This window comes from Pipistrellus hanaki (assembly GCF_964339955.1).
Source record: "Pipistrellus hanaki genome assembly, chromosome: 13".
Lineage (NCBI taxonomy): Eukaryota > Metazoa > Chordata > Mammalia > Chiroptera > Vespertilionidae > Pipistrellus > Pipistrellus hanaki.
In genome coordinates this window covers 26335573-26361001 of record NC_140515.1, presented here as the reverse complement: position 1 = coordinate 26361001, position 25429 = coordinate 26335573, and the positions used below count along the sequence as shown (strand labels likewise).

At 47.6% G+C, this 25429-nt stretch overlaps 1 protein-coding gene across 10 annotated transcripts in view; it reads left to right on the top strand.

The window, feature by feature from the left end:
* SRGAP3 (SLIT-ROBO Rho GTPase activating protein 3) overlaps positions 1-25429 on the top strand; it is a 219584-nt gene that overhangs the window by 181059 nt on the left and 13096 nt on the right. For 2 of the 10 annotated variants that reach the window (XM_084901918.1, XM_084901923.1), the window contains exons 11-20: positions 65-92; positions 2564-2650; positions 9152-9197; positions 10276-10336; positions 12315-12392; positions 17679-17813; positions 18679-18784; positions 19009-19236; positions 21790-21869; positions 24543-24723. In XM_084901918.1, the coding sequence (XP_084758044.1) occupies positions 65-92; positions 2564-2650; positions 9152-9197; positions 10276-10336; positions 12315-12392; positions 17679-17813; positions 18679-18784; positions 19009-19236; positions 21790-21869; positions 24543-24723 (1030 nt within the window). Of the gene's footprint in view, positions 1-64; positions 93-2563; positions 2651-3747; positions 4070-5033; positions 5137-9151; positions 9198-10275; positions 10337-12314; positions 12393-17678; positions 17814-18678; positions 18785-19008; positions 19237-21789; positions 21870-24542; positions 24724-25429 lie in introns of those variants that run through there. The other 8 variants (XM_084901919.1, XM_084901922.1, XM_084901921.1 and 5 more) reach the window with 8 other exon arrangements.

Sequence of the window (25429 nt, the reverse complement as noted above, 5' to 3'; positions counted from 1 at the left end):
AAAAAAATATGAATGTTCTCTGGTTAAAAAACAATGAAACATCAATATATATCTTTCTTTCCAGGGGAAAGAGCAGACTGTGGCACAACCAGGTAAGAGCCGGGCATCTTGTTTTCTCTCACCTATTACCCTGGGTGGTGGTGGGGGGAGAGGAAGTGGGAGGAGCAGGAGAGGAGGGGAAGGGAAGGTGGAAAACAGATTCTGCCCAGAGCTCAGATGGGCTGGGATTTCTGAAAGCGGGACAGTTCTTCCCTACTGTCCCGAGGAGATGGTGTTTTTGTGGCTGTTCTTTTGGTTCTAGCCTTAGATGGAAGCCATGCCCCTTGCAAGTTGGAGATGGGTAGGGTGCTTCCAGAGCTGTTATGGGTCAGTGGGGTATCCCCCCTCCATGGCACTGGCCATCCAGTGGGACAGTAAATTGTATCACTGTGGCTGAGGACAACCAGTAGAGGCCAGAGGCTGTGTGGTAGCGGTTGACTTGTCTTCCTATCTGTTATATGGCTGCTGAGCAAACTGCCCAGCTGAGCTGGGGGCCCAGCCTAGGGCCCGCATTTGCCAAGGCTTTGGATTTGGCTGGAATCGCACACATCTGGGCATATGCATGCGCATACCCACATAAGCGTGCGCAGATGCCCCGAACCCTGGCTTTGGGCCTCACCCGCACTTGGATGGGGAGTCCCTTGTTGGGAAAATAACAAACGGGCAACTCTGCTTTCTCTCCAGCTTGCTCAGCATTACCCTTTGCGCTTTCCCCTGAGCAGACCAGAGCCAGTGAACACTTTCCACTCAGCAGCTGGTAGCTGACGGCTGACTTCAGCGACTGGACCATTCCTCCACTTTCAGAGTTTAGATCCATAAGCAGGCCTGTCATTGCCCCAGGTTGTTCTTAGAGCCCGTCTGTGTGGAGCTCCCAGCAACAGCTCTCCTACTGCCCAACATGCATTCAGCCATGACCTAGGGGCCTGCCCTTTTCCATCAGGTGTCTCATCCTGAGCCCGGTGACCTGATCACATCCTTTCCCCACAAATTCTTCCCTGTGGCCCAGAACCCCGGAAAGCTGTCATACTTGGCAGGAAGGGAGGATGAACCCTGTACTCTCTCCTCATCTGGAAGGGAATTGGCTGGGAAGAGGCTTGGAAAGCCTTGGGGGTTTCAATTTGCCAGGCCCAGGATGGTGGAGACTGAGGCTGTCCAGAAGCTTAGCCTGTGCAACTGTCCCTCTAAGCCAGGAAGTCTGGGAACATCTGGATGATTCATTATGCGAGGACTTCTTGCACATGGGTGTGCAGATGTGCAGGGTCACTTTCTAAGGAACTTACAGAAACAGACTATTTATTTATTTATTTATTTATTTATTTATTCTGGCAAGGTGTTATCATCGTCCCAAAACAACAGAAGCCACATTTTACACCAAAATTTATAAATGGTGAGACAGATGGGGGATGAATTGAACTGTCCCTTGCTTCCTGTGAATTCCTAGAATTTACGTGGGAGAAGATTGTTCCAGCAGGAAGCTTGGAGGCAGTCCTTGGCCAGGATCTGCCTCAGGATCTGCCTCAGAGAAAAGCTGAGGGTTGTTTTTTCATTTGGGGGGTGGAAGGGATATTTTGTTTTTTTTTTAATAAAACCCACCAAGATGTTGTATTCCATATCTTCTTTGACCTAGCACCTGGGAAACCCAAGTTAAGATTACTAGGTCTCCCACTTAGACACATTGCACTATATTGAAACCCCAACCTTCTGTGCTCTGGTCCTTGGCCAAAGTCAAAGGCAACTTTGTTAGTAAACTAAAAGCTTCCCCTTATTTTCACAAATCATTTTTAACTTATTGTGCAATGAATTGTCCTCGGTAATGGTTTTTAAGTTAATCTGAAAGGCCCTTGGAGAGATGTTTCTATACTGTGGCTCTCTGTATTTCCTGTGGTTTCCTGCCAGGGTCAGTGTCATTGTGAATAATCATTTGAGCAGGTCCCCTCAGCCCAGTCACAGTTGGCCTTGAATAGATAGACCAGTTTTTGCACATGAGCTTTTTCTCAGACTTAGAAACCTTATTTTATGATAGCCCATATTCACAATAGCCTGTAATTTAGGCTGAACAGACACAATAATGCATTTGAAAAGTGTATGGTAAATGTCAAAGCCAGATGCAAGTGTAAGGTTTGGTCATTCACACTAAAGACTATCTTCTCTAATCCAGGTCAATTTGCCCTTGTGGTCTGGATTAGAAGTGAAATCACTGGAGATTTCTGTCCAAACAGATCCAACCCAGTGCACACCCATGCACAGCCTCCAAGAGCCTGACCACCATTGGACTGTAATATTTGGACATTGACACCCATGTACATCGGGTTATCTGGGGGAAGACTCTAATCACTGTCCTTTTGGTCACAGTAATTTTGAGGCCAAGTGCTATGTTGCCAACATGTGTTAATTTTCACCTTGGTTGAAAGGCAGAAAGGGGACATTGGTCTCTGGTTTCTCTTTCTTCCTCTCTGTGGCTTTCTCTGTTCCCGTTTTCCCTGCCTCTCTTTCTTTCTTTCCTTTGTGCTCTGCAACTGAGCAGCAGAAGAGATGGAAGGCTTAGGCTGCCCCACTTTCCTTGGCTGAGCTGCCCCCCTGCTCCCCACTTTGTGCCTCACCCCGCATTTCAGTAAGTCTATTTGATGTCATGCAAAGTTGGGATAGCTACGTTTCCTTGTCAGATTCCAGTCAGTACACAGAGCACCACACAAAGAAAGAAATCCCTGAGATTCCAACAGCCCTTTGTTTTCGAGGATTTTTATAGGAGAAATGGAGAAAAGTATCCTATTTTCCCTTCATTCCATTTTATCAACTTAAAGGGAAAAAAAATCCTTAGGACTTATTTTAAGGAAATCCACCAACTGGGAACCTGGATATTTTGATACGGGGTGTCGAACACCTGCATTAAGAGTCTATACTCTCTCTGGCCATGGGAGTTAATAGATAATTTAATGCTACTGCTCAATGTTCTGTGATAAAATCAGTTTCCCAATTTTGCACTCACATATGAACCTGGAGTAGGAAGAGCTGACTTCTATTCATTCCCATGACTGAGGGTGTTTCTTAATCTCTCATCAGCTCATTTGCCTTATGTCTAACGTGGGTTTAATAATTCTTACCTAACTCACAGCATTGTTGTGAGGGTATAACACCATGTGAGATAAGGAAATGACCTGAGAATGTTCAAAAACAGAAACCCAAAACACTATGAGGACAAGTTAGCAAAGTTGCTATACTCAAGTTATTCCAAATTTCAAGACTTAAAACCTATGGACCTGTGTCATCTATGGCACTCTGTTTTGAATTTGGAAATTAAAAAGCAGATCTGTTGTAAGAAATACCAGCCCTATATACCCACATCCTTAAAAATAAATAACTTACAAAACCGAAATGACATGGACTTAGCTAACCAAATTGGCAAAAGATCCAAGATGGGGGTCGAAAAAATTTTGCCTGTTGTTTCTTTTCAAATTTTTGGTCTGTGCTGTTATTTTGGTTGTAGTGTTTGGGTGGCATGATATTTGGATTCAGCTGTGTCTTTGCCCATGCATGTCCTGGAGCTAGCAGCATTTGCTCAATACTCAAACGCCTAGGAGAAGTTGGTTAGCGCTTCTAGGATGGCTGGGCTGTTGAGGAGACACGCACAAGGCCACTGGGCAGAGGCAGCATGATTCTCATTCGCCTGGATTGGCTCCAAAGCCCATACGATTTCTTGCCCGTTTACAGAACTCAATCAAGACCTGGGGACCAGGTCTTTGCTCATCCCGTGTGGACATTATCTGTGCCTGGCTGGGTCCCTACTTGTTGTTCCCCAAATTGTGGACCAAGCCATTTGAGAACGAACTGCCTCTTTGGATGTGGGGGCCCTCCTCCTCACCTCAGAGCCCTTTGCCCTGGAAGGCTGGCGGCATGAGTCAGGCCAACTTGGGTGGCGAAGATGAGCAAATAAGCAACCCAGGCATATGCATGGTGAGCAACTCTGGAAACTGGTCCAGATGTTTGTGGCTGTTTTCACTGTTCCTGGTGGACTGTGTTGCGGTTTCCCCTCCCTGTGGCCAAGCGTGGAACACAGGGACTGGAGATCCTAAAGCAAAGCAAGACACTTTCAACCTGACCCTATGGGTCCTCCGCTGGCAAGGGTTAATGGGAGGGGCGAGTCCTTGGCTGGAAATGAAGGAGTGTCCTCAGGCTCCATGATTGTTTCCGTGGGGAAAATCTTGGATTTGGAGCTAAAGAGGCTTGGGTTTGGGGCCTGGCTCTGCCAGTTCCCCTCTCTAGGTCTGTCTTTGCCTCTTTAAAAGGAGGCCTTGCATACAGGATCAAGCTGACGTCAAGTGTGGTAATGGAGCTGAAAGCGCTGAAATCGAAGTGTACTTGACTGAAGGACAAGATATGATCATCATCCTGGGTCACCCCAGGATCCCAAAGAAACTGCAGCCTCCCTCCCGGCATCAGTTTCTTCATCTCTAAAAGGAGAATAATAATTGCCTGGCTCTTAGATCAATGGAATAAAGATTAGTCAAGTGCATTTGAAATGCCAAGAGGCATTAGGAAGATCCGTGCCCCGGTACGTTGGGAGTTGAGACTTGGTGATAAATTTAAGCCAAAATAATGAACATTAACCCTTCCAATCATCTTTGGAAGTCTCTTGCTTTCTCTGGCTACAGATTCCATCTCTCCCCTGAGTCCCCCTCCATGTGGTCAGCTTTGCAGGATGACAGCCTCTGATGGAGGTTCAGTGGTTTCCCAGACACGTTCTATATCTCTCCGCTACGATTCAGAATGCATTTGTGTTACACGAGTGTTGCTCCCGCCTGACACTGGGGTAAATTAAGATCCCCTAAACACCCAAAGGCCTTCCGATGGAGCATGGGACGCCACTGTGCAGGGGTTCAGGGGCTTCCATCTGCATTTCGTGTTCTCCTCTGGTCGTGGGTTTTAAAAGCATCTGTCCCAGTTGTATGTTTTACATTGGTTACTTTCTTGATTTCTTTTGTTCCGTTTTCCCCTAGGCCCCCCTGTCTTCCCCCTAAACCACAGAAAATGAGGAGACCTAGGCCTCTCTCAGTGTGTAACCATAAACTATTTAACGGCTGTATGGAAGCATTCATTAAGGTACTTGTTGGGTGCCGCAGAGTCCGCGAATATGCCCAATGTAATGGCAGCCTTTCTCCACCTCCTCCCCTCGGCCAGCAGCCCTGCCCCCACCTACCAGAACTTTCCATCTGTGCCCTTGGCCTGGCGCTATGGCGAACTAGCTCCTCCCTGCCGCCTGTGCTTAGCTTCCGTGGGGGCTTCTAATCAGAGCTGCTTTTGTCTCTGACCAGTGCCTTGCTGTGATTCTCAGGGGTAAGATCATGGTGAAGTCCACGTGGGGCTGGGATGCCAGCACGGTGGTCCCTGCCAGCCCCATGCTGTTGCTCCGGAACTGTGGTCCTCACTAGCTGAAGGGACAGTCAGATAACCCCTGCCTCGCCTCACACCCACGTCTCCCAGGAAGAGCTTGGTTGGAGGCAACACAAAGAAAATCCCTGCAGGCAACAGTGTGACTTTATTTTTTCAGTCAAGACTATACCAGCAAAGGAAACAAAATCTGTGTGACAGAACACCCTCCTACCAAGTTTTGCTTCATGTAAGGTTTTTTTGGGAGAAGGGAGACAAGCTGAGGCAGTTCCTTTAGATTCTCGGTTAACCCTTTATACCTTAAATGAAAAAAAGAAAGCGGTTCAACTAGATGAGTTTCACTTTTCTTGCTTCTTGGACGAGAAGGGTGCAGGATCAAGCCACCTGATGGAATGGCTTGGGCAAATTCAGCTGGTGGTGGAGTTGACAGGGCAGCAGGTGGGGAAAGACTGAGGAAGGAGAGACTCACCCTTAGCATTAGCCAAGGGGAACAGGAGAGAGGGTTCCTGCCACCATTTAATGGTTACTTCAGAGCTCACCACCATCCAACGGAGCCACTTTCTGCAGAAAAGAAGACTGGTGTCCAACAGGGGAAAGTATGGCTTTGGGGCTTTGCTGACAGTTTGGGGTAGTGGAGGCTCCCTTGCCCTGCTCTCTATCCTCCATCCTCAAGGTGCACCCAGGACTTACAGAGGGGTGGGGCACAGGATGCCTGGATCTTAGGACTGTCTCTGCCTGGGAGCTGAGTTCTGGGGAAAGGACAGTGGGCACAAGTGAGACTGCCCAAGTGGGGAGCAGTGGGGGCTGCTTCAGGATACCTCAGAGGAGTGAGGCATGGAGTCCCAAAAGGTGGGGTGCTGTTGGGTGCATCAGGAAAGAGGTCTTATTTGGAGGTGTCCCTGAGTGAGCACTCTGCCACCTCATAGATCACAGGAGGATGAATGAGGCTGTGTCAAAAGGGTTCTTTCTTCAGCCTCCCTCCTCTGACAAGACTGCACCCGGCACCTTGGAAAGCCCCTCTCTGTAGCTGAGCAGGGCTGAAAGGCGTGTGGACTTTTCTCCCTGCCCTCCAGGAGCTTCAGGTGTCAGTCAGGAAGATTTTGACACAGAAAGCTGAAAGTGCAAGACGATTCCATGAGCACTTGGTGAATTATCCCCATGGAAACAAGCTCTGTGTGAGCTCGAAGCAAGGAGACCTGTGCTCAACAAAGCAGAGAGGCTTGGGGAGGAGGCAGGGCTTTGAAAGGAGGGTAGGACAGAGGAGTCTCTGAAAGGAGAACAGGATAAGGAAGGCCCAGAGACAGGGATGCCTTTTCCACTTTGCTCAGCTCTTTGGAAATGGGCAATGAGTGAGAATGCGGAAGGAGCTGACGCTTACCTGACAGGATTGGAAAGATATGTGTTCTGTCTGAAGAAATAGTCTGTTAGTAGGCAGCTCCTACATAACTGAGACCACCAGGTCATTCCACTTTATTCATCCTGATAAACACATCAGAACTTCTCCAGCAACATGAGAGTTTTCCCCTTGGAAGTGGCCACCCTGGGAAGCTGCATTCTTATGCTTAATGATATGGTATTGCTTCAGCTGGCCAGTCTTCCCCAGAGCCTGCAGCATGGCCTTTGTCAGTGGTGCCAAACTCTGTGTTAGGGTGGACACTCTGGTCTTTCAAAGCTCGGCTTTGCAATGCCACCAGAGGTACAAAATGGCAAGAGGCACATGCCAGACTGGGGCTGGTGGAACTGGCTCTGAAAAGACGCCCCCCCCCCCCAAAGAGGGACACCCCAAAGCATGGCACAGCCTCCTCAGGGGACTATTTGACTGAAAAAGAAAGAGATATGTTTAATGATTAGATGTTTGTATTGTTACACTGTACTTATGCCATCTGCTGTCAGTGCAGTTCAGCGAACTCCTGCGCACCTGCTGTGAGGGAGGTAGTGTGTAGACAAGCTTGCATGCAGCCTGGTCTTACTCTCAAGGATTACTAACTTTCAGAGAATGAAAAGGCAGTGTAACATAGTCAATTCTTCATCCTCTGAACAGAATTGAACTTTCTCTTATGTTTCACATGCTTTCTGGAAGGATATTCTGCATGGATTAAGAACTCCCAGTTTTGAAATGCCAAACCTGTGAAAGGCTTTCCAATAAAATAACATCACAGGGACCCCATGATTACGATGGTTTGCAGGGTGGAAAACGTCCCGTCTGTGGGCTATATCATTTGGTCTGGCCCTGCCAGAGCAACTTCAGATGGGACTCGAAATTCAATAAATCTAGGAGCATAGATAATTTTTCATAGCAACATAATTTTTAAGTTGATAATTTCATATGGTCCACAAATAGTGTTATAAATATCCAAGTGGACCTTGGCAGGTAAAAGGTTCCTCAGGCCTGGTTTTGAAGGACAAGGAAGCATCCCCAAGTTAAGAAGGACAGATAAATTTTGCTGGAGTTATATAATACATTTCTTAGGGCCCTACCTTTTTGAATTGACCCTTTTCAGAATCCTTGATCATTTTTTTATTCTCTCGGATAGACAGAAACCCAATTTTTATTATAAAATTCAAAGCCTGGGAGGTCTGCCCCTGGGCATAGGGGGAGTCCTCACCGTATATCTATAAAACAAGAATGGTGATTACCTACCTCACAGTGTGTGATAGATACTATTAGCACAAATGAGCTGAGAGACGTCATCTTTCTAGAACACTGCCTGGCACCCAGTGAGCTCTGTGGACATGTTGGCTATTGTCGTTGCCATTAGCTGTTAGGAGATTGCACACAGAGCCCCATCTGACCAGGCTGTTTGCTCAGTTCTGGGAGGCAGGTGGGTTTAGCTAATATATAATTCCAGTTGTTGAGATGCTGGCAGCTGGACAGATGATACCCGCTAGCAGATGCACATTCTCCAGTTTCTTAGTTTGGCTCCTCGGAAGGCCGGATGGGACACAGCACTTCCCCAGAGCCTGACCTGCTGCACTGATGGGGGGAGTGTGCTCCCCTGAAAAGGGGCTGCTCAGGGTTCTTAGCGAAAACACAGGCAAGATTGGGAAGGCATTCTGACTCTGCTGCCCTTCCTCCCCCAGTCTCTCTCAGCTTTGAGTTCCCTGAGCTGTTCTCAGTGCTAGGGTGAGGGTGTAGGGTAGGAAGGGAACAAAGCCCTGTGGCTACTCAGGACAAGCTACCTAGGCTATTTGGTAGGAAAGCATGGGAAGCTGTTTGGAGTTTGGAATTAGGCAGAATCCTATTGGGAGCCATCCTAAGGGCATGTGATACACATGATCTTGGTAAAATTAGTTTTTTCCAGGAATGAGGTTTCCTGGGCTGAATTCCAGGGACAGCGTTGCAGGTGTGTGGGCAGCTGGGCTAACCCGAAGGGGTCTGGCTGGGCTCTTGCCCACTGGTGAATAGCGAGCCGCTATGTTGAGTAGCCAGAGATGGGGTGAGGAAAGGGCTCAGTGCATGCTTTCCCTCCACTCTGACAAGGACTGAAAGCCCCTATGTCACCTGGTGTTCAAGACAGCAACGCTGAAAGAAACTCCCATGAGGCCCCAAGATGCAGGGACCCCCACCCCACGCAGGCTGGCTGGCAGGCCCCCCGGACCTTTGCTGGCTGCCCTTGCATTTGGGCGTTCACGGACTCTGAAGGATCTGCTCACTCTAACTGGTCTTACTCCTGCATAATCTTTTCTTTTTCTCCTGCTCTGCTGCCTGTTTATTTTTTGTTATCAGAGGAAGAAGAAATGCTCGAACCAGGAACCAGGTACTTACTAGAAAGGTCCGTTAGCCCCCTTCAACTGGATGAAACCTGTCTGTAGTGCTGACGTTAGAACAGGGCCCGCCTCACCTGTCACCAGTGGGTCTGTGTTATCATTCCCTCCTTGAGCAGTCAGTCAAGGAAAGACTTCCCAGGTTGGGTGCGGAGGAGCCACGGAAGCATCTGAATGCCCTTTACAAGAGCATATTGCAAATGCCTTACTGTTTCCTCAATTTCTGAGGAAGCTGGTCATTTAATCTGACCCCTTTTAAAGAGAATTTTAAAAATATTAAGTGCTCTTCCATGACCTAAGTAGCAGAGAGGCCAACCAATCACAGAATTCAAAAGCAAATTACCCCTTGCCCAGCCCTCGGTGGCCATGGGCCAGTCTAGGAAGATTTCATCGAAAATACATTCACACCCTAAGTGCCCATGTTTAGAATTGCACGTTAGTCAGCCTGTTTGACTAAAGTCGGCCACTCAATGGTCAAGGGCTGACTTACTGTTTCTAGAACCTTTGTTTATAACACTGCTAAACAAGTACCTGTCTGGGTGTTTAGTTTGTAACATCCTGAGTGGAACTGGTCTTCTCTTCTCAGAGCTCAAAAGGCCGCTGGGTCCAGAGCTGGCATCTCCCATAGTGCATTCTTCTTAATTCCGGCATCGGGTACTGCAGTCCTGGGAGGAGGCCTTGGCCCTGCTTTCTCATCCCTGAGCACTGGGAGAATAGCTTCAGTTGGGGCAAAGTGGAGTGGGAGGCAGAGAACCCTGCAAGAGCAGACTCCAGCCCCTCCACACAGTGGTTCCCCCCCCTCTCCAGATTGCCTATCAGGCCTCTGGGGCCCTGATTCCTTCCCAGCAGAGTAAGAAGACAGAGCATTTCTTTAAAATTATCATAGCTATGCCTTTTTTTGCACATAACTGAAGTCTTTCTATTTTAACTGTTTGTGGAGCCTTTAGGATTAGCAATTCCTTGCTTGTTTTCCTACTAATCTGATTGTACTAATATTCTGGCTTGAGTTTATAATCTGTGTTTGCAATGTCTGTTCCCCCATGACGGTTGCCAAGCCCAATAAAACTCACAAATTTTTTTCTTAAGGATTCGGGACAAGCTATCCCGCTGGTAGTTGAGAGCTGCATCCGATACATCAATTTATACGGTAAGCTTAATCATGGGGCAGTGTTTTCAGCTCTTTCCAGAGCAGGTGCTAGGCTTTTCTCAAAGGAAATGGATTCTAATTCATCTGGAAGGCTTCCTGTCACTGTTCTGCTTCTGAGGGGAGACGCTCCGCAGAACAGCTGCCTTTCTGAGTGCTATCTTTTGAGCCTTGTGTGTCAGGAGATAGAAAGACCCAGAAACTAGGAAAACCAAGGAGCAGCTAGGGCATGCATGGACTGGAGGACCATCTTAGCTCCTCCTTCACTCCCACCAGACCCCAGAGCTCTGTGCTTTGAGCACTGACTGCAGCTGGTGTCAGTCAGTTAATACTGCAAGTGTGTAGTAAGCTCCATGGAGGAAACACAGTGTCTGGGATTTGCTAACCACAGTATCCTCAGCACTTAACTCATGCTTTCATCGATCTATTTATTCATTCCTCCAAAAATATTTCTTTCAGAGCGCATAGTAGGCACTGTTTGGACAATGGGAATATAGGCTTGAACAAGATACCAGCCAATATAACATAGATTATATTACCAATTAGAAGGTCAGGGAAATAAACAAGTGGAGAAATAAACAATGTAAGTTCAAGCAGCAATAATGCCTAAAAACTAATGAAGAGGGAATAGAAATGACTGGAGCAGGGCAGGGCTGGTTTGGCTAAGGTGGTAAGCAGAGACCTCTCGCAGAGAGTAATTAAGAATCCAGGGCCCTTTAAGAGTCCAGTGAGTAGAGGAAGCCGGCCATGCAGTCCAGGTGTAGAGAAAGACAAGTGTAAAGGCCTAGTATGGGACAAAGGCCAATGCGACTACAAGAATGGGCCAGTGACATAGGTAGGGGGTAGAAAGCCAGTATTTGTTAACGAAAGAAATAAGCAAGCCCTGACCATTTTGGCTCAGTGGATAGAGCATCGGCCTGCAGACTGAAGGGTGCCCAGGTTCGATTCCGGTCAAGGGCATGTACCTTGGTTGTGGGCACATCCCCAGTAGGGGGTATGCAGGAAGCAGCTGATTGATGCTGCTCTCTCATCTATGTTTCTAACTCTATCCCTCTTCCTTCCTCTCTGTAAAAAATATAGTTTTTAAAAAGAAAGAAATAAGCAAGCGTCTATCAAGCAAATGCTTTGTACAAACCAAACTTTGACAAAAGCCTACCTTTTACGAGTAAACTCTTTCCTAAATTATATTGTGGACAGTTGTCTTATATAGGAAAACTGAATCCAGGAAAAGGATCAGAGTATCCTCCATTAATTCCTATTTAAAAGGAGGGAGGTCTTATAATTCCCTCAACCCTATGGGTTGCTGTATGTCATTACTGTTAGGGCAGGTATTAGCATCTCCTTTGTTCTGGCCTTGTAGAAACACTTGAGAAAAATGAGACTATTTTTTTTAATGATTTAATTTCTTCTAAATTTCTCCATACCAGGACAGCATATACTTTAGAATCTAGCTTTTCTTGAAGGAAGGAAATGTCTGTGGTAGGGGAGAGAGGACTGAGGCAGTGGATTTGATCCTTGTTCAATATCTTTGTGGCTATTTCACTCAAATGGCATTTATAAACTCAGATCAACCTTCTTGGTTCCAGAGCGACTGGTAAACTCAGTAGCCATATGCACCAACCGGTTATTTGCCTGAGCTGACTTATTGGTTAAATTGGAGGTTATTCATTGATCCAGTCTTGATATAAACTTCTCGTGGCCTTTTCCTCCAAGCCCAGACAAGAGACACAGACATCTGAAGCAGGATGTGTCTGAGTGTTCTGGCCAGCCACACTTCATTGCAAAGGTTATTTTGGGTTTCTACCAGGACACTTTCATTGGGGGAATGACTCTCTTACAAAGGATGGTGGGAGAAAGAGACAAGCAGTGGAGTGAGTCACCAAAATTCCCAGTGTTGTGATGAGCTCAAGGCCTTATGGCATTTTTTCTCTCTTTTTTGTTGTTGTTGTTTGTTTGTTTATTTGTGTGTGTTTTCTTATAGGACTCCAGCAGCAAGGGATCTTCCGAGTGCCAGGATCTCAAGTCGAAGTCAATGACATAAAAAATTCCTTTGAGAGAGGTAGGTGCAGAGTGACCATTTCAAGCTTGTGGCCAGGGGAAGCCAAGGTGGGTGTTAGCACGTTTTAGAGCCAGTGGTGTGCAGTGACTTCACATTGGTAGCTTGAAATCAGCCATGGTGGGAGTGTTTACACCACAGAAATTGGCAAACACAAAGATCTTTTATTTTTCTCCTCCAACGAGCTAGCTGTTAAGCATTTACCAGCACACGTGGTAGCTTTTTCTAGTGGGCCACACAGTGTTTGCTGGGAAAGAAGGCCTTGTAAAGCTCTCTGGAATGATCATGTGAGTCTGCAAAGGTTGATATGTTTTACAAACATTGGAAGAACATAGATAACACTGCTGAGTGGCTTTTGGAATATCCTAATTCTTAATTTTCTATGTAGTGTTTTTGGCAAAACTACACTTTGGGAGGAAGAGACTGTACACTCCTCCCACCCTCAGTGAGGTTACCTAGTTCTCACTTTGATTAATCAAGGGTGTAAAGCTTATTAGAAATGAAGTGACTAGCACAAAAGGTACAAATGTGGCTTGTTTAGTTGTAACCTCCCTTGGCCTCAGATTCCCTGATGGGGACAGATAGATGGCCAGTGACAGTGTCCATGCAAAGTGAGGATTCATTGGGTCAGGAGTTTAATACTTAATCCACCTCTGCTTTTTATACTAGGTGCTTATCTCACATCCTAAATAATATCTTTGCCTCCAGTTCACCACCTTTATGGAAGAATAACATCTCCATAGTCTACTCCTCTTAACTCTCACTTACTCCCTTTTTCTGTGAGTGGTTCTGATATTAAGTTTGATCCAAGGCCCCCAGTCCCAAATCCATTTCCCCACAATAGATCACCTCCCAACTTTTAAAAAAATCCTTACGCAAGGATATGTTTATTAATATTTAGAGAAAAAGGGAGAGAGAAAGAGAGAGAGAGAGAGAGAGAGAGAGAGAGAGAGAGAGAGAGAGAGAGAGAGAGAGACATTGATTTGTTTTCTCCCTTTCACACCCCAACCAGGGATTAAACCCATAATCTTTTGGTGTACAGGATGACGCTCCAACCAACTGATTTACCCAATTTACAAAGCACTTTCTTACCCATTGTTCTAACAGCCTTGGGAGATACACGGTTTATCCCTATTGGCTGTGCTCTGGACAGGCCTCCCCCTAGGGTTCTAGCCCTAGAATTATCTCTACTTACTATGGGGCTTCCCCTGGAGGGGCTGCCTCCTGTGCACACTCACCCCCTCCCTAACTTCCCAGTTCCATCCTGAGGTCTAGCTCAGAGTGGAGAAACCATTCTGTCAGCTCCAGGTGGTCACCACTATAGCCTGCACACATCCCTCTGAGGCCCTATGAACTCTGACTCGGAGCCAGAGGATTCCATACCCCGGAAACAGCATGCACAGAGGCCACAAAACAAGAGGTCTCTCCCATCAGCATCCCTGATGGAAGTGTCATTCATCATTCCCTGAGCTTCTCTTGACCACACTGGACAGCACAGTCCAGAGCTTTTTTTCCTTCATTTCCCCAACTCCTTAGCATCCCTGCTACTCTGCGTTATTGGAAATGAATAGTCATGGTCAGGAGTCTTTGCTGGGCTCATCTTCCTGGGCTCATCTTTGAATTCCTTGAATCCCATGGGTTAACTCACTGCATTTTCCTGCTTCCTCATGTCTTGTAAGTAACCTCACTGTACCAGACAGCCAGGCCCTATCCCCACCCCAGTAGCACTGCCTTCATTCCTTCTTGAATGTGGTTTTCTAAGTTTAACCTTCTGTTCACTTGTTTGGGTGCCTTGCAGGGGTGATATGAAATTTATAAGGACTCTGCTCCTAACAAGCCTTACACCACCCCAGGCAAAGCCCTGGAAGGCAGAGATCACCTGACCCAAATCTCAGCTGCAAAGAATACCTTCGGCTTTTTCTCTGTGTATGCGGTTAGCTCCTTTCCCTCTCTCAACCATTCCCAAGTGAATCTTATTCTCTTTCCAGTCTATCCTGCTCCACCTGAGGCTAATGTGAAGCATGGCTAATTCTAAAAGAATCATTCCTGGTATGTCTCTTTTAAGAAAAAACCATTCCTGGCTTCTTTGGGCTGGCTAGTGCCCAAATTTCTCACTTATTTTTTTCTCTTCCTTGACATTCACGAACCAACTGCCCTGGGTTAGGCTCAACACCCAGCTGACCCTCAAGGGCACCCCCTCCCACCTCTCCTGAAAACCCACTATGTTTCTCCCCCTTCCTCCTACCCCCACTCCCAACAGCAGCCAGGTGGCCTGAGCTAGCTCCGGGCTCAACATTTCTTTTCTCACCTGCTCCTCACGTCCTACATGTGCAAACATGTGACAGAGCTTTCTTTCCAAACCAGGACATTGTGAGTTTTTCCTTTCTTTTATTTTGTAAAATTTCAATCCCCAGCGCCTGCAGGGTGCTTGATTTTCACCACTTGCTCAGAGAGCTGGTCTTCTCTTCTCAGGAGCAGATGGTCTTGCCTTCATTTCCTGTACAGGACGGTTGAAAGCACCCGTCTCTTTTCCTTAATCTTCTGGACAGACATGCTTGGTTTACTATTTCTAAACCCATTTTCTTATTCTTCTGACACAAGTCAACTGGGGTTTTAGTTGAGGGCATTATTATTATCCTCTTCATTGCTGTCAATAAATCTTAGACTCACTTCTCCAATGTTGAGATCTTCCTGTAATCTTCTGGCAAAACAAAAGTGAGAACACTAGGAAAAGACAGGACTGGGCCGCTTGGCCTGGGGGAGAGCCGAGGCTTGCTGTTGTCTCCCAGGCCAGTTCTCCATCTCTCTTTTCCCCACAAACCAATCCACATCCTCTTCATACACCAAGGTGAGAGAGCTGCCAGGTCTCTCCTGTGTGGAGGGAAAGGGACCCGGTGACCCTTTCGCCCTGCACCATCAAGACGGGGTTTGGACTCACAGCCTATATGGGGTGACACATCCTGGCCTCAGCCTGGCCCTCCCAATACTATTTCCTGCCCCAGAAGGAGGGGTATGGACAGGAGACATGGGAAGGGCTGTCATGTTGAGAAGTCTCAGGAGAGGCATGTGTGGCCGTACTCTGAGAAGCCTTCCCTGACCACCCTATGTCGGTTCTCTCTGCTGTTCTTGTCTCTGTTCATTTGTTCCTACATAAAACATTTCCACCTGCAGTTTTATTTCCTGGCCCATGAGGGTGGGTCTGTGCCCATCTGACCCATCAATGCACCCCTTTACCTAGCACAGTGTCAGGCATATATTAGGAGAGAGACTACCTGCACCTTCCTGCCATGCCGGTCCTGCAGCAGGTCCTCTGGAGCCTTAAGCATACACTGTGTGTTCATACCCCGCCCTGGACACAGCCTTGCCTTAATGTCTAGGTGACCTGGCTGAGAGTACGCCGTAGGCAGGGCCGTTTTGTTAACCATTCTAGCTCCCCCAGGACATACGCTAGCCAAGTGTGAGCACAGCTTCTCCAGACCTGCCTGACATGTTAGCTGTCATTGTCCTCCTGAGAAAGCTGCTCATCTCGAGCTCAGGATTTCCATTCATTTCCAGAAGCAGAAGTGACCAGTGTTGTACAGAGCGGAAGGCCTAGGCTAGGAGGGAGGACTTTTTGGGCTGCTCTTTTTGTGGACTGAGTTGTCTTCTGGGGGTCAGAGCAAGAGTGAATGATGTGTGAGTATAAAGTCAACGCGTTAATCATGCTCAACAAGGGGAGCTAATATGGAGACGTGTTAGCTCACTTTTGCATCACGAGAACACAGGAGCAATGTGTGGTGAATATAAGGGAACAGCTTAATATAGTGCAGAGCTTTAGAATGCCTATGGTCCCTCAGTGGGCCCAAGGGCTGCTACTGGGAAAGGGAGGCTGAGGAGACAGGGCTTGGACCTCTCCCCCCCCCCCCCGTTCAATTAAGACAGTTTTGTTCTATATGTTGAACACTCATAGGAACTGTTTTCTTAAAATTAGAAAGAAAAAGGTTGGGATTCTACTGTAGAGGAAGGAGGGAGGGATGAATAGAAAGAAGGAAGGAAAGAAGGGAGAAAAAAAAGAAGAAAGGAAGGAAAGGAGGGAGGAAAAGGGGGGGAGGGAGGGAGGGAGACAGGGAGACAGGGAGGGAGGGAGAGAGGAGGGAGGCAGACATGATTGTAAAGGTAGGGAAGAAGGGCTATCTCCCCGGCAGTATGAGGTCTGGGAGTGGTAGTGTCTGGCTTTGACTTCATGAGGGTGGGCAAGCTGTTTCACTTGCTGGGGCCTCAGCTTTCTGACTGGAGAGAATGGTGGTGTTGGAACCCTGCCTCCCCTGGTGCCCTGAAATGCCGTTTGAGGATGAGAGATCACATGTGCGAATGTGCTACATCAGCACAGGCAATGGTTGTTTAATGCTTTTTCTCTTCCTTCCCCATGAGAAAGTCTTGTGGGGGAGCGTTCTCTCTCTTCCCATGGGGACATCTGAGAGATCGACCTGTAGAAGGAGCAGCAGTGTCCTGGCTGCCACATTTGGTCATGCAGGTTGGGCACTGCCCAGCCAGGAGGGCAGGTGGGAGGCGGCTCTGGCTCATGCTCTATGTGCCACAGCCCCAGTCCAGGAAGGAAGGGGGGCTTTCTCTGAACTGCACCACAGCATGTTGAGGTTGGCAGAGGCCCTGAAGTGACACACATTCTCTTCCTACGGAGGCAGGGAAAAGAGAGCTAAGTATGAATTTCCAGTTCTGCTCCTCATGGCTTGCGAGTCTTAGAGGGCCTAGGGCTGTCCTGGGAGGAGGGCAAGAAACCCTTTTGCGGACTTCTTGCAGCACCTTCTAGAGGTGGCAGCTTGCTCCCTGCTTCCTCTCACCTTCCCCACAGAAGCCTCCTAGCTCAGCAGTCCCTGGTGTGAACTAGCTCAGCAGCCCCTGATTAAACTGGAAAGCGCTGCTCTCCTGAGAGATTATTTGCCCAGTCCGATTGGCAAAAATTCAGAAGGTTGGCACCTTTCCATGGGCTGGGCTGGGGGGAAAAAGGAGCATTCTCCTGGGGTGCTAGTAGGAGTGTGTAAGCTGTGCAGTCCCCGTGGAGAGAAGGTAGATTTGGCAAAGTGAGTATAAGTGAAGGGTGGTGGGAAGTGAATGGTATTTTATACCATTCCTATAGGTTTGAACAGTTACAGAATCAGTTGCAGGGGGGACCCTAAACTTGCTGTGTTGAGGAGGTCCCATCTGCCTGCTCCAGTTCAGGCTGGCCTGGGTCCTCTCTTCTGCCACCTGCATGGTCCCCGCCTCCTTATCATCACCCCTGTTTCCTCACAGGTGAAGACCCCCTTGTGGATGACCAAAATGAGCGAGATATCAATTCCGTCGCTGGTGTTTTAAAGCTGTATTTCCGAGGATTGGAAAACCCACTCTTTCCTAAGGAAAGGTTTCAAGATTTGATATCTACTATTAGTAAGTATTTCCCAGGCGGCATGATCGTTTTCTAGACAAATCTTTATTGAGATTGCACTATGGGCTATTCACTGTGCTAGGCACACAGTGGGGACACTGAGAAAGAAGCAGTATGGCCCTTGTCCTCATAGAGCTTAAAACCTAGTTGTAGAAATAACAACGTGGATTATAATGCAAGAGTTCGTGGACATGGTACACCCCTGGGTATGGAAGGAGTTCAGAAGAGAAGAGAGGAAGACTTAGTTTCCAGATCAAAGCTGAGAGTGATATATATAGTGCAAGAGGCTGGAAGGGTGCAATGGAGCAAGAGGGGTAGACCTTAAATGCCATGCAAGGGTTCCAGAGATTTTCCCTTTGGGTAATGGGAAGCTTAATCAGGACTCATGGGTTACAGGGGACAGAAACTCAACTTATACTGGCTTAATCCAGAAAAGGGGATGTCTTGGCTCACGTTCCTGGAAAGTTAGGCCCTCACTGGATGCACATTTCTCATGGCGTCATCAGGACTTTGTCCCCTTGTCTCTAGGCTGTCTTCACTTTCAGGCAGGATCTTCCCTGGGATCCCTCAGCTGCTTCACACTCCCCTCTACCAGTTTCAAGAGGGTGCCTCTCTCTAAGTTTCTCCAGTCCCAAGTCCCAAGGATCAACTGCTATTGGTTCTAATTAGGTCATGTACCCCTCCATAGATCTACTCAGAGGCCAGAAGAATATGATGCTTTGATTGACCAGGCCAGGGTCATATTTCAGTCTCCAGAACTGAGTAGAGCTGGCTCCCCTGAACTGATCTAGGAGGTGGGACTCACAAATGCTGACTGCTTGGCTCTCTGAGGATGACAGACAACCTGAAAGCCCCTTTATGTTGCAGAACTGGAGAGCCCAGCTGAGAGGGTGCACCAGATCCAACAAATCCTCATCACCCTTCCCCGTGTGGTCATCGTGGTCATGAGATATCTCTTCGCTTTCCTCAACCAGTGAGTTGTCCAGCAGTGAGGGCTGGGATGGCGGGGAGGGAGGTATGCCCCTTTTTGACTCAGCCTGGCCTCCTTTGGGAGGGAGGGTCCTGAGACTTTTGCAGGTGCAGCTGTTCTTAGAACACGGAACCTTCCCAGATTTGAGTGGAGCCTTCAAGAGAAAGAAATCACAGGGGGAGGCTTCGCCTTTCCCAGGTGACCTGTGGGTACCTCCTCTCTTACAGCCTCTCGCAGTACAGTGACGAGAACATGATGGATCCCTACAACCTGGCCATCTGCTTCGGGCCCACCCTCATGCACATTCCTGATGGGCAGGACCCTGTGTCCTGCCAGGCACACGTCAATGAAGTCATCAAAACCATCATCATCCATCATGAAGCCATCTTTCCCAGCCCTCGGGAGCTAGAAGGACCCGTGTATGAAAAATGCATGGCTGGAGGGGAAGAATATTGGTAAGATTCAATTCCTCTTCATATTATTATTCCATTCCTCTTATTACCATTATTATCATGTTGTTACTGTTGAACGGGGACAGTAAGAAACCGTTTAATTTTCTTACTGCTTTATAGTCTGCACTCTCATTTTAGCTTCACAGCAGGCTGACCTGAGATAGATGCATCAGTCCAGACTCTATTGATTTATAAGGGACAGGAATACAACTCAATTGGTTTAAACTAAATGGGATTTATTGGTTTACTTAAAAAGTCTGGATCATGGCGTCAGGTATAGCTAGATCCAGGGGTTCAACTATTATCATCAGGACTCGTCCTGCCATCCTCAGCCTGTGGCTCCTCTTTCTTCCATGTTGGCCTCATTCTCAGGCAGCCTTTTTCCTGGTGGCATCTGGTAACTCCAGATTTAGAGCCCATTCTCTCAGCATCCCCAGTGGGAAAAGAGCTTCTCCTTCCCAAATGTTCCAACACAAGCCCAAGAATGATGTCTCCTTGCTGGGGCTTAAGTCTGGTGAACTAATCACATTGGTTAGCAGATCCAATGCTGTCCTTGGCCAGGTGAGTTGTAAGTCCATCTCAGGTAGCAGGGAAGTGGATGATCTCACCTCAAACTCACGAACTGAGAGTGACACTTCTGCCATTGTCCCCGTCCACCAGGACTTTTCTTTTCCAGCAAAGTGAAGCCAGTCTTTGAGAGCTCCACACCAGGTCAACAGTTGCTAGTTGGGCACTTACACTAGGTCAGGGGAGAAATATGTCAGAATCTTATCAAAAACAGGACCAACTACCTACCCCAGGCTGAGACCTTAAATGTGGTAAGACAGGAAATTTTTTAATGTGGAAAAGACAGAAGATTTAGAACAGGGGCTGACAGAGACCAGTCAAAGGGTTCTCACTCTTTCTTTATCCCCAACCCAGGACAATACACAGCTATATATTTAGCATTGCCTGCACTGCTCTGAGCCAGGTGCCTGCAGGAATTTGTCTTTTGATTGTCAAAGCTTTCCCGGATTCTTGAATCGCTTTAGTTCTGAAGGCATATTGGGCAACTGCTTCAAAGAAGGGAGCCGTTCCAGCCCATTTCCCCATTACACTTCCCTGCACAGAGAGACAGCCCTGGTGTTATCTAGTCACAGCTCTCTAATCTCCTTCGAGGCCCCAGGAGCAAGTCTGTCCCTGTTCTATTACAGGGACATTGAAGAACCAGCAAGCATTTTTTTTGGACAGAGAAGCTTTTCAAGTTTTTGTACCATTACCAGTTCTGTGTCTGGAATGTTTCCTATGACAAGGAGGTGGTGAGGGAGAATGCTCTGGGGGACAGCAGGAGCTTAAGCGCTTGTGCAGAATCTGGGCCTTATCTAGGAGGCAACAGAGTTTTCATAAAATCTATATTTCTTTAAATGGTATTGCAAATGTCACCTACTCTGAAAAGCCTTCTCTGACCACCCTATGTAGGTTCCCTCTGCTGTTCTTGTCTCTGTTCATTTGTTCCTACATAAAATATTTCCACTTGCAGTTTTGTTTTGTTTTTAAATATATTTTATTGATTTTTTTTTTTTTTTTTTTTTTTTTTTTTTTTTTTTTTTTTTTTTTTTTTTTTTACAAAGAGGAAAGGAGAGAGCTAGAGAGCTAGAAATATCAATGAGAGAGAAACATCAACCAGCTGCCTCCTTCACACCCCCCACCAATGTACATGCCCTTGACCGGTATCGAACCTGGGACCTTTCAGTCCGCAGACCAATGCTCTAGCCACTGAGCCAAACCGGTTTCAGCTCCACTTGGAGTTTTATTTTCTGGCCCAAGAGGGTGGGTCTGTGTCCATCTGACCCATCAATGTATCCCTTGTACCTAGCACAGTGTCAGGCATATATTAGGACTTATCGATGGCTCAGTAAAAAACAAACAAAACAAAAAAAAACTGACTGACCACTGTGTGCATGAACGCTGGCTCAACCTAGTGAGAGGGAAGCAGCTGGTGAAATTGTGCCAGTGCGTTAAGTACTAAATTTGACCGGCCTGGATTCACTGTGTCACCCAGTCCATCATGGGTGCTGGCCTGCTCACACCAGCTGGGCTGGGCTAGGCGTTTGCACCCAGCATCCTAATGCAGCACTGAGGACCCCTGCTCGTGAGCATCACTCCACCTTGCTGGATGTGTCACTTCTCGCATAAGACAGGGAGCAGGGCTAAATGAATGACTCCCAGAACCTCCAAAAGTCCTTCCTACCCTGTGGTTCTTCTCAGGATAAAAGCCAGGGTTTTGCCACTGCCCTCTGGATCTTATAGAACACCTTGGTATTGACAACCTTCACCAAGAAAACAGCCCAGCAAATTTCAGGGCTGGGTCATCTGGGGAAGCTTCCCAAACAGGAGGCTGAAGAGGTTTTCTCTTAGGAAGGAAGGTCCATGGGTGGTCCGATGAAGAAGAAGGGACCAAGTGGGCCCTGATCTGTTCAAGGCCCGAGGTAGACCGGGCTGGTGCCTGAGGGAGGCTAAGGGCAGCATGAGGGTACAAAGCTCCCCAATGAGTCCCCTTTCCATGTTTCTTTGCAGTGATAGCCCACACAGTGAGCCAGGGACCATTGATGAAGTTGACCATGACAATGGCACTGAACCTCACACCAGTGATGAAGGTGAGTGGGGGGAAATCTGGGACCAAGGAACCCATCCGGGGCCTCACATGTTGGCCCAGAACTGCTCAATGCTGGGCTGGCCACATAACCCTCTAGCTTTGCAAGTCAGCACATCGTCCCCAGAATAGATGGGGACCCAGAAGGACCTCGGAGGCTTGTGCATTCCATGTATCACATTCCTACCTGGCTGCCTCATCCCTCTCTGTGTCCTTACTGATCCAAGTCCAAATCCGAAGTGACAAAAGTTTCCTAAGTAGGAAACATGCTGTGTCCCTCCATTTCTCCCCAACCAGGGATCTGTTCTGTATAGCTGGGACTTGGGGTATGTCGATGAACAAGACATGGGTCGCTGGGGACCTGCAGTCTCATCATCTGACAGGTTGGGAGCAGCTCCCCATGACACAGAGCGATAATGCCAGACTGCAGCTGCACCCCCAGTGTGGTGGGTGCCTGAACACAAAGCCTAACAGGGATGGCCCAGGAAAGTGGAGGGAGGGAGGGAAGGGCCAACCCAGCTTCTGATGGCTCACTGGGCCCTTCCACCATTCTAGACAAGGAGAAGAGAGTCAGGTTAATCTCACGGGAACCTGGACTGTGCAGATAAGCAACCTGGGTAATACAGGCCCAGGGCCACATGTCCATTAGGCACAGAAGGCACAGTGTCCCGGGCCCAAAACACTTGAAAATGTTCTAATTTAATTTAAAGTAAGAAAAAAGTGAATATGACCCAACTTGGACTATATTTATCTTTGTGCCAATACAGTTGTAAATGTAATTTTAACTTTTTTTTACTGGAGGAAGAGACCCATGCAAATACAAGTGCAGAGTGCCTGTGAGAGTCATGGCATGGCCACTATAGACCAACCACAGCCCTCCTGCCTCCCTGCGAGACTTCTGCTCTTTTATAAATCACTACTTAGCGGTTCTCTTACTGATCATGTGTTTCTACTGTGGGACATGTGGGTTTTGTTCCAAGCATAGAGGGAAGCCTTCCGAGGGATTTGAGCAAGAGGGTTTCATGATCTAATTTATGGTTTTTAATTGAATTCATGGGGCTGACATTGGTTAATAAAATTATATAGGTTTCAGATATTGTATGTTTACCACCCCGAGTCTATTCTCCTTCCAACACCATTTATCCCCCCTGTACCTTCTACCTCTCCACTCCCCTCTTCCCCCTGGCAATCACCATACTTATGTCCACAAGTCTTTCTTTTTTTTTCTTTGCTTAATCCCTTTACTCTTCTCAGGGAGCCCCCAACCCTCTCCCTTCTAACAGCTGTTCTCTGTATTCAGAAATCTGTCTCCAATATGTTTGTTAGTTTATTTTGTTCATTATATTCATATATATATATAATTGAAATAATATGGTACTTGTCTTTTCCTGACTGGCTTGTTTCACTTTGCAAAATGCTCTGCAGGTCTGGCTGCTGTGGGGAGAAATGGCTCCCCACACAAAAATAAAAGCCAGGAAGCCAGGTAGAGGGACAACAGTGGCAGTGGAGGTGGTGAGGCTGTTCAGACTCAGGGGATAGCTGCAAGAGGGTGCTGATGGGTGAGATGCGGAACCCTCAAGAGCAACTGAAAGGCTTTGGCCTGAGCCAGTGAGCAAGGTGGTTCTATTTCCTAACTGGGGAAGATGAGAGAATTCAATAAGTTTGGTGAGGGGTGTGTGAGAGAACGGTGCAAGGGAGAATAACATACTTTATTTAGATATTGTACTAGTAGACCCAAATAATGGCTTTCTTAATAACTGGTAGCTGCTATTACTGTTCCCACCACACACACTTACATAATGGCATCTGCACACGTGTTCATGCTCAGCTGGGGCTCAACTCGGCTCCTCCCATTTTTTCTTTTCTTTCTCTTACATTTTCCATTCCTCCCTCGCCCCCTCACCTCTACACCCCAGCATCAGACTACCCCAGCTACCCAAGGCAGCTCCTATGTGCTGCTCCTAGCAGGAGATAAGCTCTGCTCAGGTCTGCTGCTTTATCAGCCGAATGGGCTGGCTCAGAGGACGCCCTTGGGTGAAAGCCCAGAGCACCGCCAGCCAGCAGGGTTCAGCTCCTGCCTTGCAGACCCTCTGGCCTTTCTGCTCTCTGTAGCTGGGCTGCAGGCAGTGCTAGCACGTGGCTGGCTCAGAAAAGAGTCAAAGAGGCAGAGGAGGATGGAGATCTCTCCAGTTTTCCGAAAAGGTGACTCTTGGTCAGGATCTGAGGCATTTGACCCATTTAGCTGTGCTGTCATTCTGCATCAATTGTGTTAGGATAGGACTTAAAGACATTTGTCAGGGAGCCAGCTGGGAAAAGCTGACTTAACTGTCCAACACCCGCTCTGCACAGAAGGCTGCCCCAGGCACTTTAAGGGGTAGAAGGAAAATAAATTTCCTACAATGTTGTTAAGTGTTTTTAAGATAGAGAACAAAAAGAGCAGTGGAAACTAAGGACATGTATGTCAGCCCCCTCTTTCCGTTTTGAGAAGTTAGCCTGAGGTCACAGCCTGGGAGAGTGAATCTGAGCCTGGAACCCTGGGGTCCTGACCCCAACCCATGCTGTTTGCACTGGGCTTGCTGTCTGTGCTGCCCCCTAGAAGCCAGGGCCATCTGAGCAAGGCTCCCGGGCTGTCCTTCTGCTGACCTTATGGATGCTCTTCTTCTTCCTTTCCTTCCAGAAGTGGAACAGATTGAGGCCATTGCCAAGTTTGACTACGTGGGGCGGTCCCCACGTGAGCTGTCCTTCAAGAAGGGGGCCTCGCTGCTGTTGTACCACCGTGCCTCAGAGGACTGGTGGGAAGGTCGTCACAATGGCGTGGATGGACTCATCCCACATCAGTACATAGTCGTACAGGACATGTGAGTGGGAGCTGGACCCTACAGTGAAGAATGCCATAATCGATTAGTGATGTCTAGACTGGGCACAGGAAGGGGAGGGCTGGGTCATATACCAGGGATGTGCTCTCAACTGATATAATTACCTTTGGTCTTTTAAGAACAGATTCCCTTAAATGGTGATCCTGTTAACAAATAAGCAAACTGCTCACACTTCAGAGCACACGGAGCCAGCCTGGGTGCCCTTGGTCCCCTTCCTGACCCACCTGACAGCCTCCAGGTCACTCATCACCCACAGGGGTCTCAGCGTCCAGGGGGTCTTGCCACATGCCTTCACTCTCCTGGCCTTCCCTGTAGCCAGTGGCCAGCCCACCAGGCCCTTAACTGGCCACCATCCTCCACCCCTGAGGTGGCGTTCTCAGGGGACAGCAGGAACAATCACCCCCACATTATATTAATTGCAGGTGTACAAGATAATGACTTGACATTTTTATATGTTGCAAAATAATCACCACAATAAATTCAGTTAACATCCATCACCACACATAGTTATAATTTTTTCATATGAGATGAAAACTTTTTAGATCTCCTCTTTTAGCAATTTTCAAATATGCAATGCATAATGTGCTACATAAATATGCTGTACATCACATCCCCAGGACTTAATTATTTTGTAACTGAAAATTTTTACCTTCTGACCCTCTTCACCTATATCACTTCTCCCTTCCCG